We start from the raw sequence: 17,973 nt of genomic DNA on the forward strand, positions 1-17,973 counted from the left end.
AAAAACTGAAAAATAATTAAGTTTCAGAGTTGGTAAAAAAGGCCCTTTTCAGGAAACAAGTAATGGGTTAGCAACTGCAGCTGTTCTGCAGTAATGGAAGTAAATTAAGCCTTGAAAGTTGATGCAAACAATTCCTATAGGTGTCCCGACTTTTGTTGATTAGTTACAAACCCTCTGTCTGTATAAAAGCAGTGTTGGAACAGACTGTGTTGCTACACCCTCTGAAGCATTATTTGGACAATATTGCACTGCAGGAAGTAGTATATTGCTTATATGGAATAGGCAAAGCCTAGAAACGAAAGTAGAATTCTTCTTACATTCGCTTCTGACTTTACATAAAACTTGTTCACAAGTGTATACTTGCCAACTATACCATGGTACGTGGAAGCGCCGCACAGCTGATGATTTTGACGCAATTTCCGGTTACTTCGGCCTGGATTCGGGATCAGCGATCAAATAATGTAAATCACGATTAAAAAAATTTTTTTGATGATGCGGGAGATATCTTTATTTAAATTAACTTTGGGGAAAAAAAATTGAATAAATAAATAAATAAATGATCACTTCTAGTCAAGAATAAAAGAAATTAAAAGTTCCGGAAAGAGTTTCAAAATCACTCCCGGTCATGTTAAATACAAAATAAACACTTCCCGTCATGAAAAAAATCACTTTCGGAAGTATAAAATTAACTTTGGGGAAAAAATAATTGAATAAATAAATAAACACTTCCGGTCATGATCTCCTGGCATGCATCATTCCCCATGACAAAAACCGGAAACAAAACAAAAACGGAAGCAAAATGGTCATAGCCAACGAAACGGATTCACAATTGCCAAGGTATTGTGTTGTTTTTGTTGTTTCCTATTCTCTCATGTGCACGCGTTAAGTAATATTCACAAGATAGAAATAAAACCCAATTGTGTTTATACACCGCACAGCGTTTAACAACCGGAAGCAAAAAGTCATAGCTAACGACACGAATTCCAAATAGCCAGGGCTATTGTGTTGTTGTTGTTGTTGTTGTTGTTGTTGTTTCCTATTCTCTCACGTGCACGCGTTAAGTATTAAGCTCACTTCGTTCGCTATAATGATGGTGAGAAAAAGACGATTAACAAAGGAAGACAGGCATACCATTATAACCCTTAAAAGTGTAGGTCTTTCCTTTAGAGAAATTGCACAGCAGCCAAGGTGTCAGTGAGTACAGTTTCCTACACTATCAAGAGACACTTGGAAACTGGAGGAAACTCTGAAAGGAAGAGGTCTGGCAGACCCAAAGCCACAACACAATCAGAAGACAAGTTTCTGAGAGTCAACAGTTTGCGTGATAGGTGTCTCACAGGACAGCAGCTTCAAGCACAGCTTAACAATGGTTGAAGTAAGGAAGTCTCAATTTCAACTGTGAAGAGAAGACTTCGAGCTGCAGGTTTGACAGGTCAAGTGGCAGTAAGAAAGCCATTGCTAAGATGGCAAAATAAAAAAATAGGCTTGCCTGGGCTATGAAGCACTGCCAGTGGACGACTGAAAACTGGAAGAAGGTCTTATGGACCGATGAATCAAAATTTGAAATCTTCGGTTCATCGCGCAGGGTTTTTGTACGCCGTCGAGTGGGCGAAAGGATGGTTCCTCAGTGTGTGACACCAACTGTCAAACATGGAGGAGGAAGCGTGATGATCTGGGGCTCTTTTGCTGGATCCAGTCGGCGACTTGCACAGAGTGACTGGCACCCTGAACTAAAAGGGCTACCACAGCATTTTGCAGCACCATGTAATACCCTCTGGTCTATGCTTAGTTGGTCAGGGATTCATCCTACAGCAAGATAACGACCCAAAACATACCTTCCTGCTATGTCAGAACTACCTTAGAAGAAAACAACAAGACGGTAGGCTTCAAATCATGGAATGGCCAGCACAGTCTCCAGACTTAAACCCCATCGAGCTGGTTTGGGATGAACTGGACAGAAGGGTGAAAGCAAAGCAACCAACAAGTGCAACACATTTGTGAGAACTTCTTCAACAGTGATGGGAAGAACTTTCCGAACAATATTTGATTTCCATTCTAGAAATAATGCCACAAGTATGTTCAGCTGTTATATCTGCAAAAGGTGGCTACTTTGATGAGTCAAAAATTTAGATTAAATTTTGTTCAACAAAACGATTCCACGATTTCTTTTTAATCTGCAATTGTTTATTTGTTGTATTCTTTAATTTCAAAGTACATTGAAACATTAAACTGCTTAAATTTTAGTAAAAACTGGAAAAATGGGGGTGTACTTAAACTTTTGTCCGGTAGAGTAAGTTAGGTCATACCATCCATTTACTCTTCAAACACTGTGCATATAGCACATAGGTATGGTGATAACCTACTGATGCATGGTGCAATGGGTGAACGGCTCTGCTGATATCCCTTAGGAGAGGTAGGGGAGAAACATACCAAGGGAATATACAATTTCCGTTGTTAACTTGCATACATATGACCTCAACGTATGATCTTCACAATACGTTACTCAATCGCTTCCGGGAAAATAACCCAGGTCGTGTATAAGCAACATACTCACTCGAGGCCTGAACACAGAAATGTTATAATAAACCTGCATAAAGCAATCTTTTTAATAACAAGTGCAAGTGTAAACGCTATAGTAATTAAATGTGTTGTGAACGACAAATTACTACAGCCTTAACATGCAATCTTCACAATACATATCACTCAACAGCTGCTGGAAAAAAAACCCAGGCAGTGTATAAGTGCAAGACTCGATTGAGGCCTGAAGGCCAATTATCTGGTTTTATCTGGGGTCAATGTTTTATGCAAACATCGCCTTCAACCTTCCTCTGGAAGAAAGAGGAAGCCATGTAAAGTTTGTTTGCATTGGTTCATTCAGGGTCCAAATGTCCAAATGCAATCACACAAACAAATGCAAACTTTCATATATATATATATATATATATATATATATATATATATATATATATATATATATATATATATATATATATATATATATATATATATATACATACATACATATCTATGTCTTAATATATCTTACGAACAAATAAAAATGATTGATATTCCTTCTTATACCTTTCTTCCATCTTCAACTATTGCGAGGATTTCGTTCAGATAACTTTTTGAATGATACGGTGCTCAAAACACAAAAGGGCAAAACGGTGGAATAGCTCATGATGGTTCTGAGTCTCGACTATGACGTTTCATAAAAAGAAGAAAAGGAAACACTACGCGTCTGATCGTGAACACTTCGGCCTAAGTTTGGTCATACCATCCATTTACTCTTACAAACACTGCACATATAGCACAAAGTTATGGTGATAACCTACTGATGCATGGTGCAATGGGTGAACGGCTCTGCTGGTAGCCCTTGGCACAGCGGTTGCAGGTAATGCCTGTTACACCATCTTTGCATGGACACTGACCAGTCGTCTGGTTGCAAGTCTTTCCAGCAGCACCAACAGGGTGACAATCACAGGCTGCAGGATGGAAATAAGAAGAAAAAAAGAACGATTAGCATTTTCAGTTCAGAAGGATACCACCAAATCCCAAACTACATTTATTTTCACTTTTCGTGGGAAGGCATCAACATTGCAACTTCAGAGCTTTTGCAAAAATAAAACAGCAAACACTCGTTTACCGTGAGGGAAAGTTGAAATACTCCTTTGCCAGGAAAAGTTTCATATTATCTGCATTTTTTTATTTTCACTATTATGGTTGAAATCACAAAATGGTGAAACACAAACTGTGTACCTTCAGCAGCTCAGGTCTTTTAAATTATGCATCGACCAACCCTTTTCAATTTTTTATGCATATTCACTGATTTATTCCGATATTTTGTCTGTGGAGTTTAACTTCAATTGCTGACATTAAGTTGGTTTCTGACACACAAGCTTTTGACATCTCGTGCACAAGATAACACACCAGATAGTTACCTAGGGTTAATTGAAATTTTAATAAAGTCAAAATAAAACTGCAGACCACCAATATGCCTGCTTTAAGGAAGCAACAGGTTGTGTTTCGCATGTAAAAAAATATATGCCACTATTGTCCAAAGTCTTAAACCCCAGAGAGTTAAGAGGTTTCCCCAGACATGGTGGCGAAATGTTTAGAGCATATGCTCTGAGTCTGGGAGGTCGGGAGTTCGAGCCCCAGCTGAGTCATACCAAAGGCTTCCTTGCTTGATGTTCAGCATTTAAAAGGATAGAGCATGAACAAACAACTGTAAGTTGGCAATCCTAGTGCAGGCTTTGATGGGCCGAGTGGCCTCCTGCATTAAAGTTCTTTGTGAGGAAATATCGATGGTATTAGAAATGAGGCCCCAACATTGTAGTCCATAGTGGGCAGGCTCACTTAATGAGACTGTGTAAGGTGGTATATCCATAAACAACTAATGGCCAGCACAGATTACGTGATAGCATGTGATAGAATACTTGGCAAAATGAAATCCACTTATGGAGTGTCTGACAAGAGGTCAGACCAATTTGCTGACACGGTAGAACAACTTGGCATTGCTTGATTTTTCCTAAAATAAAATATTTTAAGGTAGCAGTACACTTTGTATTGTGTATTATTGTACATTTTGTGTTTTCATACCTTGTATTATGTAACTTACAATATTTATTATCATGCACTCTACTATTCTCCTATGAATTTCGCAGTCTTTCAGAATGCAGATGGAGATCACATGGTTATGAGGTTGTGGATTGTATGGTTTGCATTCTGCACGTTTTATATATATATATATATATATATATATATATATATATATATATATATATATATATATATATATATATATATATATATATATATATATATATATATATATATATATATATATATATATATATATATGCTCCCAGATCCTCACTTGTTAAAAGGTTATGATTCAAAACGAGCAGGGACCCACAGAACATCCGCACAATATACCTCACAAACCCCAAGTCCTCAGCATCCACCTCCACCTCCCAACCCCAAGTCCTCACCCTTCTCCTCTCAACCCAAAGGCATCAATCTCCTCAACACTCCAAGCCTTCAATCCCCCACCTCACCACAATTCCTCAACACCAAGCTGTCAAACCCCCTCCTCACCACCAAGACTTCAATCCCATTACTCACCACAATTCCTCAACACTCCAAGCCTTCAACCCCCACCTCACCACAACTCCTCAACACCAAGTTTTCAAACCCCTCCTCACCACCAAGACTTCAATCCCACTCCTCACCACAATTCCTCAAAACCAAGCCTTCAATCCCACTCCTCACCACAATTCCTCAACACCAAGCCTTCAAAAACCCCCTCACCACAATTCCTCAACACCAAGCCTTCTAAAACCCCTCCTCACAACTCACCACCAAGACTTCAACCCCCCACCTCACCACAACTCCTCAACACCAAGTTTTCAAACCCCCACCTCAACACCAAGCCTTCAATCCCACTCCTCACCACAATTCCTCAACACCAAGCCTTCAAAAAAAACCCTCCTCACAACTCACCACCAAGCCTTCGAATCCCCTCCTCACCACAATTCCTCAACAACAAGCCTTCAAAAACCCCTCCTCACCACAACTCCTCTTCAACTCTTTATTGAGCCCCTACCAAAAGCCCATATCACACTCTCACCCCCCTCCCCCAAAAGCTTCAAACCCCATCCCAATTATGTCCCATCTTTTCCTCCCACCAACCCCTCCCCCATCCCCCCACCCCACAACTCCAACTCTGCTCTCCTCTCCTAACCCTCCTGCTCATAAAAGCAAACAGGCATTCCCACATCAAAACAGCAGAACATTTTACACTTTTCACTCCCCTATCAACCTATCACCGACTTCACAGAAACCATGACTGAAGCAGCTCCAACATGCCATGGTTCACTATGGTCACCTGTCCAACTCCCAAACTCACGAGATAAGCAGAAAAGATGTGTGACCATGAGCAGGCTAATTTTGCCAATAAATAACCCAAAACCAATTATATTATTCCTGATGCATATATGCACATCAGTAAAAGTAAATAATGACCTCGGGCAAAGACCTTTACAATAACATGGCTTTTAGCCCTGCTTGAGAGAATGCCACATAGTTATTCAAGTGGTGTATAAGGTAACAGACTGCTGCCTCGATCGCTGAGGTCTATCTTCACAATGCCAGCGATGACTATCAGCTCAAGATAATTTTAACAGTCACTTTGGTCATTTTTCATTGAAGGGAAAACTTATAGAGAGGGCATGGCGATTGTGAATATGCCAGCTCCGAAAGTGTCTTTGCCTTCACATAGCAGTAAGGCCTAAGTCACATTTGCCACGGCGACCGTGGGGTCTCCAAAATCTCCGGCCACTAGCAATTATACGGCGGCCGCAGTATTTCCACGGTCACACAATGTAGCAGTCACATGTTTTTATTTTTCGGGGAGCCGCACGGCGTATTTAGGCCGAAGTCTCATTTGCCACGGCGGCCGTGGGGTCTCCAAAATCTACGGCCACTAGCAATTATAGGGCGGCCGCAGTGTTTCCACGGTCACACAATGTAGCAGTCACATATGTTTTTACTTTTTGGGTACCCGCACAGCGTATTTATAAATTGTGGACACCGAAAACGTGGGGGTGCCGTACGGTTTTTGATTTGATGTCGCACGGTGACCTTAGGGCGTTCCTCCGGTGATCATAGAATTTTCAAGAAGATGCAAGTTGTTATGATGATATGTTAGGTGGTCATATTTTGGACCATTAGCTGTGTGTTAATCAGCTGTCAGGATTCTAACCTTGCTTGTAACTGTGCATTATTCAAACCTTGCTTTAAAATGTTGCTTTAAATGTTTCAGGCTACCAATGTTCCATGCACCCCACTGTTTTTGGACAGCACCCAGCTGTTTCTGTTTCTTGGAAACTAAGCCCTTATCGCCCTTCCTGTTGCTCTGTGGTGGTGTGCCCTTAGTGCGACCTTGGAGAGAACTGTGGAATTGTTCCTTCAGTGTATGCTGCCCACACATTCCTATTCTCAGTGATCACCAAAGCTTTGCCTTTGTTGTCAGCAGGTGCTAGTGAAGGAGTGTAGGAAAGTTATTAGTTTGCAAGACTTGCATATCTGAGAGTTGTGTAGGTGGCTTGGAAACTGTGGTTGCATATCTGAGAATTGACCGATTCAACTTCCCCTAGGGCCCGAGGGAGGGGGGAAAGAGGCCCACTGCCACATTTATTTCTTTTATTTCTTTGTTTCTTTATCCCTTAGCATACACTTTTAGTCCACACCCAGTTTTGCCTTTACACTTTTAGTCCACACCCAATTTTGCTCTGTGTGATTATATATATGTGATGGTTTTGAAGCATATTCTTAATGTGATTCAGGGGAGCCTGACTGAAGGGTCACTGAGTCACATTCCGCATGCGTGTGGTCTTCGGAAATAAAACGTGTAATTCGAGGATCCTCATCTGACTCTGTCATCTTACTCGGCCGAGTGGAGAGTCATAACAATTGGCGACGAGGATGGGATTCGACTGATGCTGGCGGTGTGGACGGTGGGACTCCACTTGGTGTACAGCGATCGCAAGGGATCAGCTAAAAGGTACGTGGCGATCGCACGTAGGGCACCTAAAATAGGGAGCCCCAGTTAGGCGAGCGCTGTACACTTGGTGGGTTGCGCCCTGCCGGACGCAGCTCCAGGATCTGCTCGAATCAAGAACTGTAACGGTAAACACATATGAGGTGATTCGAATGCGGTTTGTCTGAAGAGCACAAAGGGGAAGGGCTGTCAGGCAGTGTTTGTAGAGCCGGTAAGGGTCGAGGATAAAGGTATCCGTGTGAAATAAGGAGGAAACAGGTTGGAATCCTGTACCAAGAGAGGGAAGGTTAGAGGCCTTCATTGGGTTTGAGGCTATTAGGCGGCGGGTCGAAAGGGACCTCGGTCCCGGTGTAAAAGGAGAACCGATTTACAGCTATTAGGCGGCTGATTGAAAGGGATCTCGGTCCCGGTGTAAAAGGAGAAACGATTTACAGCTATTAGGCGGTTGATAAGATAAGAACAAAAGAATGGGGAATAAATCTTCAAAGAACGAGAAGATACCAAAAGGAACAACATTGAAAGTTATCAGTGACAAATATGGAATCGATAACGTAAAGGGAATACAGGACTGGGTGAAGTGGACCGCGGGAAGAAAAGATCCCTTTCCGCTGACTGGATCCTTAGATCCAAAGATATTAAACACAGTGAGTAATGCGCTGATAGAGGGCAAAGCAGGAGGCCCGAAACAAAGTGGACCACACTGGAAAGCATTGGCCGCGTGGCTAATGGAGTCGCAAGTCGAGACAGAGCATAGGCGACTCGGACTAGAAGGGACTGTGAACCAACGGAAAATACAAGACGAGGAACGACAAGGGAGACTAAAACAGGCGCTAGACCAGCTAACGGAAGTTAAGACACAGGGAGAGGACAAACAGAAGGAACTAGACCGAGTGTTAGCGCAGCTGACGGAGGTCAAGATACAGAGTGAGGAGAGACATGAGAAGTTGAAGCAGGCGTTAGCACAGATAGCAGAAATCAGCGACGACGTGAACCGAAAGACGACAACCCGACTTGGGACAACAAAAGGAATTTACCCTGTCTTAGAAGGGGACAGAGTAAAAGGAGGGACCGACATTCACCAGTTCCCCATGATACAAGCAGCAGGGGGAGATTGGGTTTGGAGATCATGGACCCCACAAGACATTAGGGGAGTAAAAGCTAGCATGGAAGAATGTATAAAGAAAAACCCGAGAAGGGCCATTCAGATATTACACGACCAGATAAAAATGCAGGGGGCAACCAGGACAGACATAGGGTTTATCTGCACTGCTGTCCTGCCCAGTGCGGTTTGGAGCCGGCGTGCGACAGCCTGGAGTGTAAAAATGGAAGGAGAAACAGATACCACCTTAAACCAACATTACCCGGAGGGAGCCGACCGGGAGGCACAGGCACTGTACAGGGGAAGAGTACAAACCCTGATGGAAGAACTTGCGGCGGAGATGGCCCCAAGGGTAATGGATTGGCAGGCAATACAGGATGTCACACAGAATCCCAAGGAATCACCTGGGGAGTATAAGGCACGACTGTATGAGCAGATCGAACTGCACTCAGGATTTATTAACATCGCACAGACGCCCCTCCATTTCCTGAACACTATGTTCGTAGATGGACTGTGTGACGAAGTAAGGCGAGAGGTGAAAGCGGACATGCCAGGGTGGAAAACGGCTGACGTAGATGCCGTGTTTGAAAGGGCAAGACAGGCTTGGCAGACTCTAAGAGAAGAGGAACGGAGAGGAAAGAAAGATACCAAAGCTCTAGTTGCAAGAAATCTCGAATTGAAAAGCCGTAAATACGAAGAGAGGGAAAGCAGGCCTCGCTGGGAAAATCCAGATTGGGAACCCCGGTATGAAGCCGAACGGGACCAGCGGAGACCTTGGAACCGAGAGAAGGAGCCGCAAAAACAGGGAGAATGCTTTAACTGCGGTCAATCCGGGCACTGGTTTCGGGACTGCCCGGCACCGCCTAAACAACGAGGCTGGGGCTCGCGGCCACCACAACAGCAAGAGAGACCAACGGCGCCCCCTAGAGAATATGAGAGGAGAAGGGAGACAGCAGGAAGAAACTATTGACATGAGGACACCGTGGTGGCTCCGCAAAGGGAAACGCGGAATGTAAGGGAATTGACCACGACCTTAAACGTAGAGGGGAGACAAGTAACATTCCTGGTAGATACAGGGGCCACCCGGTCAACACTAAAACAAGGAGAGATAAAGAACCTGCCACTCTCAGGCGAGTCAGTGAGTGTGGTGGGGGTTTCGGGACGGAGAGAGGATATCCCGATTTCGGACAAATTACGAATTAAAGTCGGTCCCCTGCGGGGAGAACATGCATTTTTGGTAGCCAAACACACCCCGATGAATTTGTTAGGAAGAGATTTGTTGTGCAGAATGGGATGTACCATAACATGCAAGCAAGACGGAGTTTTCATAGATGCTCCGCTGGCATTGCAAGAGGAAGTAATGACCCTCATGATGACCGAACTCGGACCGGTAGTCTATTGGTTGCGGGTTGTGTCACAAGAGGGGAGAGATAAACTGACTAGGGATTGGGAAAGTGCAAAAAGATTGCGGGACGTAGAGGAATGGTTGCATGGCAACGACATTGAATTGAAAGAAGTGGAACTGCCTTTGCACTGTACGGTCTATTATGACGAAACAGGGCAGGATTTTGATTACTCGGACAGAGTACATGAAGAGTACGCTACCACATGCACTTTAATGACAACCACTTTGTGGATCGGAAAAGAGGGAGCGGCAATGGAGGTGGAGCTAACCGCCAAGGAACGTGAGCTAATGAAGCACAGAGAAGGACTTACCCCGCACGTCTCAATGGCGGTCGGTAAAGGTCATAGTGCCGACGAACTGGGAAGAATGCTGACCAGGTTGAGATGTGCCTCGGAACCACCAGGGAGGATAGTGAAACCCAGAGCACTTTACAGGCCAGTCGACGGGGGGATGGATGGAAGGTATGCTTACCTGATCAGATTTTGTCATGTATGCTAGAAAGACATGAGATGAACAGCGAAAGGCCACGCCGCCAGGCCAACAGGGAAACGAGAACAGAGGAAAGACTACAGGAAGTACCTGTTGAATTATGGACACGACATCCGAATGACGTGGGCAGAGTGCTAGCCGCAACGCCCGTGTCTATCCAGGTAAAGGAGGGGGTACCCCTGCCTCGAGTGGCTCAATACCCGTTGCGCAAAGAGGCAATAGAAGGGATCGCTCCGGTGATAGCATCATTACGCGACCAAGGGGTGATAATACCTACTAAGAGCCAATGTAACACACCAATCCTGCCGGTGGAGAAGCCCGGAGGAAACAAATGGAGGTTCGTACAAGATCTGCGAGCAGTGAATAAGTGTGTGAAAGCGTCCTTTCCCGTGGTGCCACACCCGGTTACGATACTGTCAGGGGTGCCGTCCACTGCGACGCACTTTTCCGTGGTAGACTTGTGCTCGGCGTTCTTTAGCATACCGCTAGCCAAAGAGTCGCAACACTTGCTTGCCTTCAGCTACGACGGACAACAATACACCTGGACTGTACTTCCGCAGGGGTTCTGCGATAGTCCAACGCTCTTCTCGCAGGCTCTGAAGGAGGACCTGGAGGACATAGAGCTCCCGGAAGGATCAGTCATGATACAATATGTGGACGACCTGTTGGTATGCTCGGACAATCAAACGAAATGTGAAATGGACACTGTAGCGCTGTTAACAGCTCTCGCCCAAAAGGGCCACAAAGTCAGCAAAGACAAATTACAGTTTTCACAGCCGAGGGTGACGTATTTGGGACATATACTGGAACAGGGGCAGAGGAGCCTCGGAGCTGAAGGGGTGGAGACAATCCTAGAGCACCCAAAACCCACTACATTGCGACAATTGCGGCAGTTCCTCGGAATGACGGGGTACTGCCGGCAGTGGATCCCTGATTATGCAGTTAGGGCGCGATCACTGTACGACATGGTAAAGGAGGCAGAGGGGGATAAGATCTCCTGGACGAATGGTGCGAACAAAGACTTTGAAACATTGAAGCAGGCCTTGTCAAAAGCACCAGCATTGGGGCTACCGAACTATGATCTTCCCTTCACCCTATTCGTCCATGAAAGAGGAGGGTTCGCCCAAGCGGTGCTGACGCAAGAACACGGGGGAAAGAATAGGCCGATTGCGTACTACAGTAGTCATTTGGACTCGGTCGCTGCCGCCTATCCTGGGTGTTTACGGGCAGTAGCGGCAACGCAATACGCAGTAACCGCAACAGCGACGCTGGTTTTGGGTTCTCCGCTGACCGTGAAGGTGCCGCATGATATGGCGACGCTGATACGGCAAAATAAGACACAACATATATCAGCGGCACGAGCAGTTCAACACGATTTGGTGCTGTTGCAGGCAACTAATATAACGATCGAAACATGTTCGCCACTGAACCCAGCCTCCCTAATGCCAACGGGCGATGAGGGAGAGGCACATGTGTGCGAACGAGTGCTGGTGGAAGAGACAAAGGCTAGGCGTGACCGACAGGAAGCCCCGATCGAGAATGCGGAATTGGAACTGTTCGTGGATGGAGCGGCGAGGAAGAACCGATGGGGAAAAACCATCGCTAGCTTTGCAGTATGCACCGCAAGCGCCACCTTGAGGAAACAATTGTTACCAAAGGGATTTTCAGCCCAACAAGCTGAGCTGGAAGCGTTGATATGCGGGTGTGAGCTGGGTGCGGGTAAGACATTGAACATATACACAGATCCTAGGTATGCCTGGGGCATCTTACATGACTCCGCTGCCATTTGGGCCTTGCGTGGCTTTAAGACGTCCTCAGGGAAGGTTATCCGACACGGGGACCTGATCAAACGACTGATACGAGCAGCACAAGAACCGCAGTAGATTGCAGTGATTAAACGCAAAGCTCACACAGGAGGGACAGATGAAGTGTCAAAAGGCAACGAAAGAGCAGATTTAGCGGCAAAAGCAGTGCTCGATGAGGAGGAGGCGAACCCACAACCAACGACCGAACTTTACGTGGAGCAAATGGTAGACGGTCCACAAACGCAAGAACAGCTGAAGGACCTGCAGGTCTCCGCAACTATGGAAGAACAGGAATCATGGAGGGTGAAGGAGGGTGCAAAGCAAAACATACATGGAGTATGGGTGGATGAGCGAAATAGACCATTTGTACCCCGGATATTGCTACCGTGGCTAGCCCTCACTGCACATGCGCAGGGCCATATGGGAATAAAAGGGGTGGCGGAAATTATTCGTCAAACCTGGAATGCCCCAGGTGTAACAACAGCAGCAACAGAGGTGGTTAGCAATTGTGCGACCTGTGGTAGACATAACAGGAAGTATGCCGCCAAGAAACGGGGAGCACACCCACCCCCGTCCGGACCGTTTCAACACCTTCAGATGGATTTTATAAAAATGCCGGCATACAAACATCACCAATATGTGCTGGTAATTGTGGATATGTTTTCTAAGTGGGTAGAGGCCTTTGCCACGACCAATCAGGAAGCTGATACAGTGGCCAAACTACTTTTACAGGAAGTAATTCCGCGATTTGGGATTCCAACACGACTATCCTCGGACCAAGGAGGGTCTTTTACGGCAAAAGTAATGGGAAAAGTAGCCGAAGGCTTGGGTATCAACCAGAAACTGCATTGTCCGTACCACCCCCAGTCAGCAGGGGCAGTAGAAAGAGAGAACCAAACCCTAAAGCAGACGCTTTCCAAACTCTGCGAGGGCCAGTCAATGCCCTGGCCAGACGTGCTGCCGATAGCGCTCATGAAAATGCGGGCAACAAATAATGCCACAAGGGGGCTCTCGCCCCACGAAATAATAACAGGACGTCCTATACAGTTACCGGTCTCGGCTCCGCCAGATATGGGAGATTGGGATTTGGCATGTATGACTGACGGAATGATGAACTATTGCAGAACACTCACTGCTACCATTAGGGCTTTTCACTCACAGGTACAAGAAGCATTGCCGATACCTGCTGGAGACCCGTTACATGATTTCCAACCTGCTGAACGAGTTTGGGTGAAAGAGTTCCTGCGGAAAGACGCCCTGCAACCCAAGTGGACCGGGCCCTACACTGTACTTTTGACCACGCTCTCGGCCGTCAAAGTGAGGGGTAAGAGTGCATGGATACACCACTCACACTGTAAACGAGCACCCAAGGAAGCCGCTGAAACTCGGGAACCGGAGGAGGTAACCTCAGCAGAGGTTCCGGCTGTGTCCGATTCAGTCTTTTACCGGGATAGTGAAGACGACGACGAGGGGGAAGACGTGATATCTCTACAGAGACCCCCTCCACCACCGAACCAAGACGGGGCTGGCCCAGCAGGACAGGGAGAGATAGGACAGGGAGACCCACTGCAAGCAGAGCCAGGTGCCCCGCCGGACCCGGGACCTGAAAACGTAGACAACAGGGATCCTGAAAGACCAGCGCTAGAACCAAACGCCCCGCCAGACGTGGAGCCGGAACCTGGACCAGGCACCCTGCCAAACGTGGAACAGGCAGGTTTAGGCGACAACAACATTGTAATACAGGAAACAGCGACAGGACCTTTGACGACACAACATGCAACTCCTGGTGCTGGCGCTGCTCCTGTGCGAGGGCGGCCTGTCACTAGGCAGCAAACCGACAGCCTTAGACCCCGAGAACCATACACGCCTCCTACACCTCGACCACGAAAGGGGAAACGGGAGTGAGTTAGCAACTTCTTTACAGCGAAGCAGGAGAGAAGTACCGAGAGAGGTGACAGCAAGCAAATATGCAAATTTTGGGACAACCCATAACAAGGAGTTAGACACAGTTAGAGTATTTTCGGTTAACAGCACCCAACCTTTCTCATCAATGGTTCCACGCACACGGCATAATGTAATACTGATACAACCTCAACAACTCATAGAGATACCCTGCATTCTGGCGGATGGATCTAGTGACTTGGTAGAACGACACAAGGGCCTTACAGCCATCCTATGGTACCACTACCTAGCAGGCCAGGATCTCACAGTGGCGAGACAAGTAAAAAAGGGGTCCTCCACCAGACAAGGATATGAATGGGGCCAGCACGCGAGTCTGATAACTAGAATTCCACAAGTACCAGATGACACCCAGATGGAATACTTTTGCCGCGTTCTATGGAGCAACCACACAGCACGGAGTAGTTGGATACACTTCAGTGTACAAAGAAAGGGGCCACCAACAAGGCCCCCGAATACCTTTGTAGCCCTAACCACAGAGATAGCAAACATTGAGAACCGGAGTGAGTGCTGGGTGTGCCTTAAACCACCATCTGGCCTCGTGACCGGACTTCCTCTTTTCGTACTACCATTAACCATCTTCAATCATGTAACCGGACCAGTAGAAGGGCTCGAAGCTAAGACCTCAGCCCGTGGTTATACACAACGAGTCTATGCAGGGAAGAATCCGAGTGCTAATGTAATGGTGGTGCCATCTCCCCTATGGGTAGAAAACACCAGGGGAGCGGTCTGTTTTACAGGACAGTGAGCAAACAGAATGGGGAAGTCAGAATGTGAGATTCAACTTCCCCTCCCGAAATCAACTGACCAGGAAGTCATCGCTGTTAACCCGGACACCCAGGTAGAGGAGCAAGTAACATTCACAATAAAAGCAGCCTTACACCATGACAACGGAATGATCCCGCCAAAAGGCATTCACTTGGTCTGCGGGGACAAGGCTTACCCCTACCTACCGAAAGGGTGGGAAGGGAGTTGTTATTTAGCTTCAGTATTTCCGGACAGCAGGATTAAGACCACCTTTTACCCTACCCCTGCACCACCACGGCATCGACGCAGCGCATCAGAGACAGGGGATCCAGAGGGATGGGCCGGTGTATCAGAGCGCTTAGGGGTGATCAAAGGCACCTGGTGGGAGAAGGCTCTTGGCTTTTTCATGCCACATGCCGGTACTACTATTAATAGCATTAGGTTAGATGAGCTTTCACAAGTTTTGGAATATTTAGGTAATGTAACCATGGCTTACTATACAGAATTAACAGAGATGTTGGTATCAATGCGCGCTATGGTAATGCAGAACAGAGTAGCTTTAGACATGCTTCTAGCAGAGCAAGGAGGGGTATGCGGGATGATTGAAGGAGAATGTTGCGTCTGGATCCCGGACCCAAAGGACATAACTAATCGTGCGGTGGCCCGAATTAAAAAGGTGGTGGAAGTTCTCACAAGCAATCGAGTGGAACGTGAGGAAGGTTATGCATGGTGGAAGTCGATCTTCCAGGGCTGGGGAGGTTGGTTGTTGCGACTAATAGGGTCAGTACTTTTAATCATTGTGGTGGTAATTTTTGGGGTGTTTCTAATCAAACTTCTCATTACCATTTGTTTGAAGAAGTGCTGCGCAGCGTCACCCCTCACCCAGGCCATTATAATAATTAACAGCGAACTCTCTGTTGAGGACGACTTGGCCAGTGAGGGGGAGGGGGACGACCAGGGCCTTGAGGGGGACGTCATACACGTGGACCTAGGCCAAGGTTTACAACCATTCCTCCTTGTTGAAGCAGATAACTAACCCAGGAGAGAGTGCGTGTTGTTTTGCCTTCCAGTGCAAGATGTGACTCCTGCGCTGGACGAGCTTACACCCGTGCCTTGAGTACTACTTTTGCTACTTGCTTATGTATAATTGTTTAAACAATAGTATTACCACTGCTGCTAACATAGAACAGTATTACATGTTAATATGGTGTGGACTTAGCATTGAATTCATACACTGCAGCTTAAACGGGAGGCATGTGGCAGTGGGTAGGACAAAAGGGGGAAGACAATGGTAACAGAAGCTAACCTGAACCACCGGCAGTTGGGGACTTCTCATTTGGAGAATGTTGATGGCTATCCACGGCATTCGTAAATCCCGTTTGGCAGGCGCGGGGGCCTAGGGGTAGCTGCTACAGGAACCAAATAGGGGTCCACTCGGTCGGTGAGTATCAGGTGTGGCTGGGAATGGTCAAAATATGACCAAGGAGGGAAACTGTTATGATGATATGTTAGGTGGTCATATTTTGGACCATTAGCTGTGTGTTAATCAGCTGTCAGGATTCTAACCTTGCTTGTAACTGTGCATTATTCAAACCTTGCTTTAAAATGTTGCTTTAAATGTTTCAGGCTACCAATGTTCCATGCACCCCACTGTTTTTGGACAGCACCCAGCTGTTTCTGTTTCTTGGAAACTAAGCCCTTATCGCCCTTCCTGTTGCTCTGTGGTGGTGTGCCCTTAGTGCGACCTTGGAGAGAACTGTGGAATTGTTCATTCAGTGTATGCTGCCCACACATTCCTATTCTCAGTGATCACCAAAGCTTTGCCTTTGTTGTCAGCAGGTGCTAGTGAAGGAGTGTAGGAAAGTTATTAGTTTGCAAGACTTGCATATCTGAGAGTTGTGTAGGTGGCTTGGAAACTGTGGTTGCATATCTGAGAATTGACCGATTCAACTTCCCCTAGGGCCCGAGGGAGGGGGGAAAGAGGCCCACTGCCACATTTATTTCTTTTATTTCTTTGTTTCTTTATCCCTTAGCATACACTTTTAGTCCACACCCAGTTTTGCCTTTACACTTTTAGTCCACACCCAATTTTGCTCTGTGTGATTATATATGTGATGGTTTTGAAGCATATTCTTAATGTGATTCAGGGGAGCCTGACTGAAGGGTCACCGAGTCACATTCCGCATGCGTGGTCTTCGGAAATAAAACGTGTAATTCGAGGATCCTCATCTGACTCTGTCATCTTACTCGGCCGAGTGGAGAGTCATAACACAAGTTGCCCGCAAGGGACCGCAGGGTGGCCCTAAGGTGAACGTGCGGCCAGACGGACGGTAACGAATGGGTTAATTTTTTTTTTTTCACCAGTTTTTTATTTTATTTATTTTTATTTTTTTTGGCTTGTTGAATTGCTACGGCGAACGTAGAAATGAAAAAAAAGTTATAACTCCGCGTTATAATTCCACGGCGACCTTACGACCTGTAAAATATAGCCAAACGGCGTAGGGCCACCCTGAGGCCACCTCAGAAACTCTGCGGCCACTGCACGTTTCTGTCAATTTAGAGGGCGTACGGCCACCGTATCCTCGCCGTAGAGCAAATGTGACTTAGGCCTAGGTCTTAGAAATTGTGGAGACCGAAAACGTGGGGTTGCCGTACGGTCTTTGATTTGATGTCGCACGGTGACCTTAAGGGGGCCCTGCAGCGGCCATATAATTTTCAAGGCAGACGCAAGGTAGCCTCAAGGTGCCCGCACGGCGACTTCAGGGGGCCCTAAGGCGAACGTGTGGCCAGATGGACGGGAACGAATGGGTTAAAAAAAATTTTTTTTAAACCAGTTATTTTTTTTTTTTTTTTTTTTTCGCTTGTCGAATTTCTACGGCGAACATAGAAATGAAAAAAGTTATAA

The 17,973-nt window shown here is 46.2% G+C and overlaps 1 protein-coding gene across 5 annotated transcripts in view; it reads right to left on the reverse strand.

Annotated features, from left to right (window-relative positions):
- The window catches only part of LOC147034488 (netrin-1-like), a 224,726-nt gene that overhangs the window by 98,681 nt on the left and 108,072 nt on the right, over nucleotides 1-17,973 (reverse strand). For all 5 annotated transcript variants that reach the window (XM_085884117.1, XM_085884148.1, XM_085884127.1 and 2 more), the window contains one exon: nucleotides 3,336-3,485. In XM_085884117.1, coding sequence (XP_085740243.1) covers nucleotides 3,336-3,485 — 150 coding nt within the window. The remainder of the gene's footprint in view (nucleotides 1-3,335; nucleotides 3,486-17,973) is intronic.

This window comes from Eptatretus burgeri, chromosome 1 (assembly GCF_056783735.1).
Source record: "Eptatretus burgeri isolate ZD-2024b chromosome 1, Ebu_testis_v1, whole genome shotgun sequence".
NCBI lineage: Eukaryota > Metazoa > Chordata > Myxini > Myxiniformes > Myxinidae > Eptatretus > Eptatretus burgeri.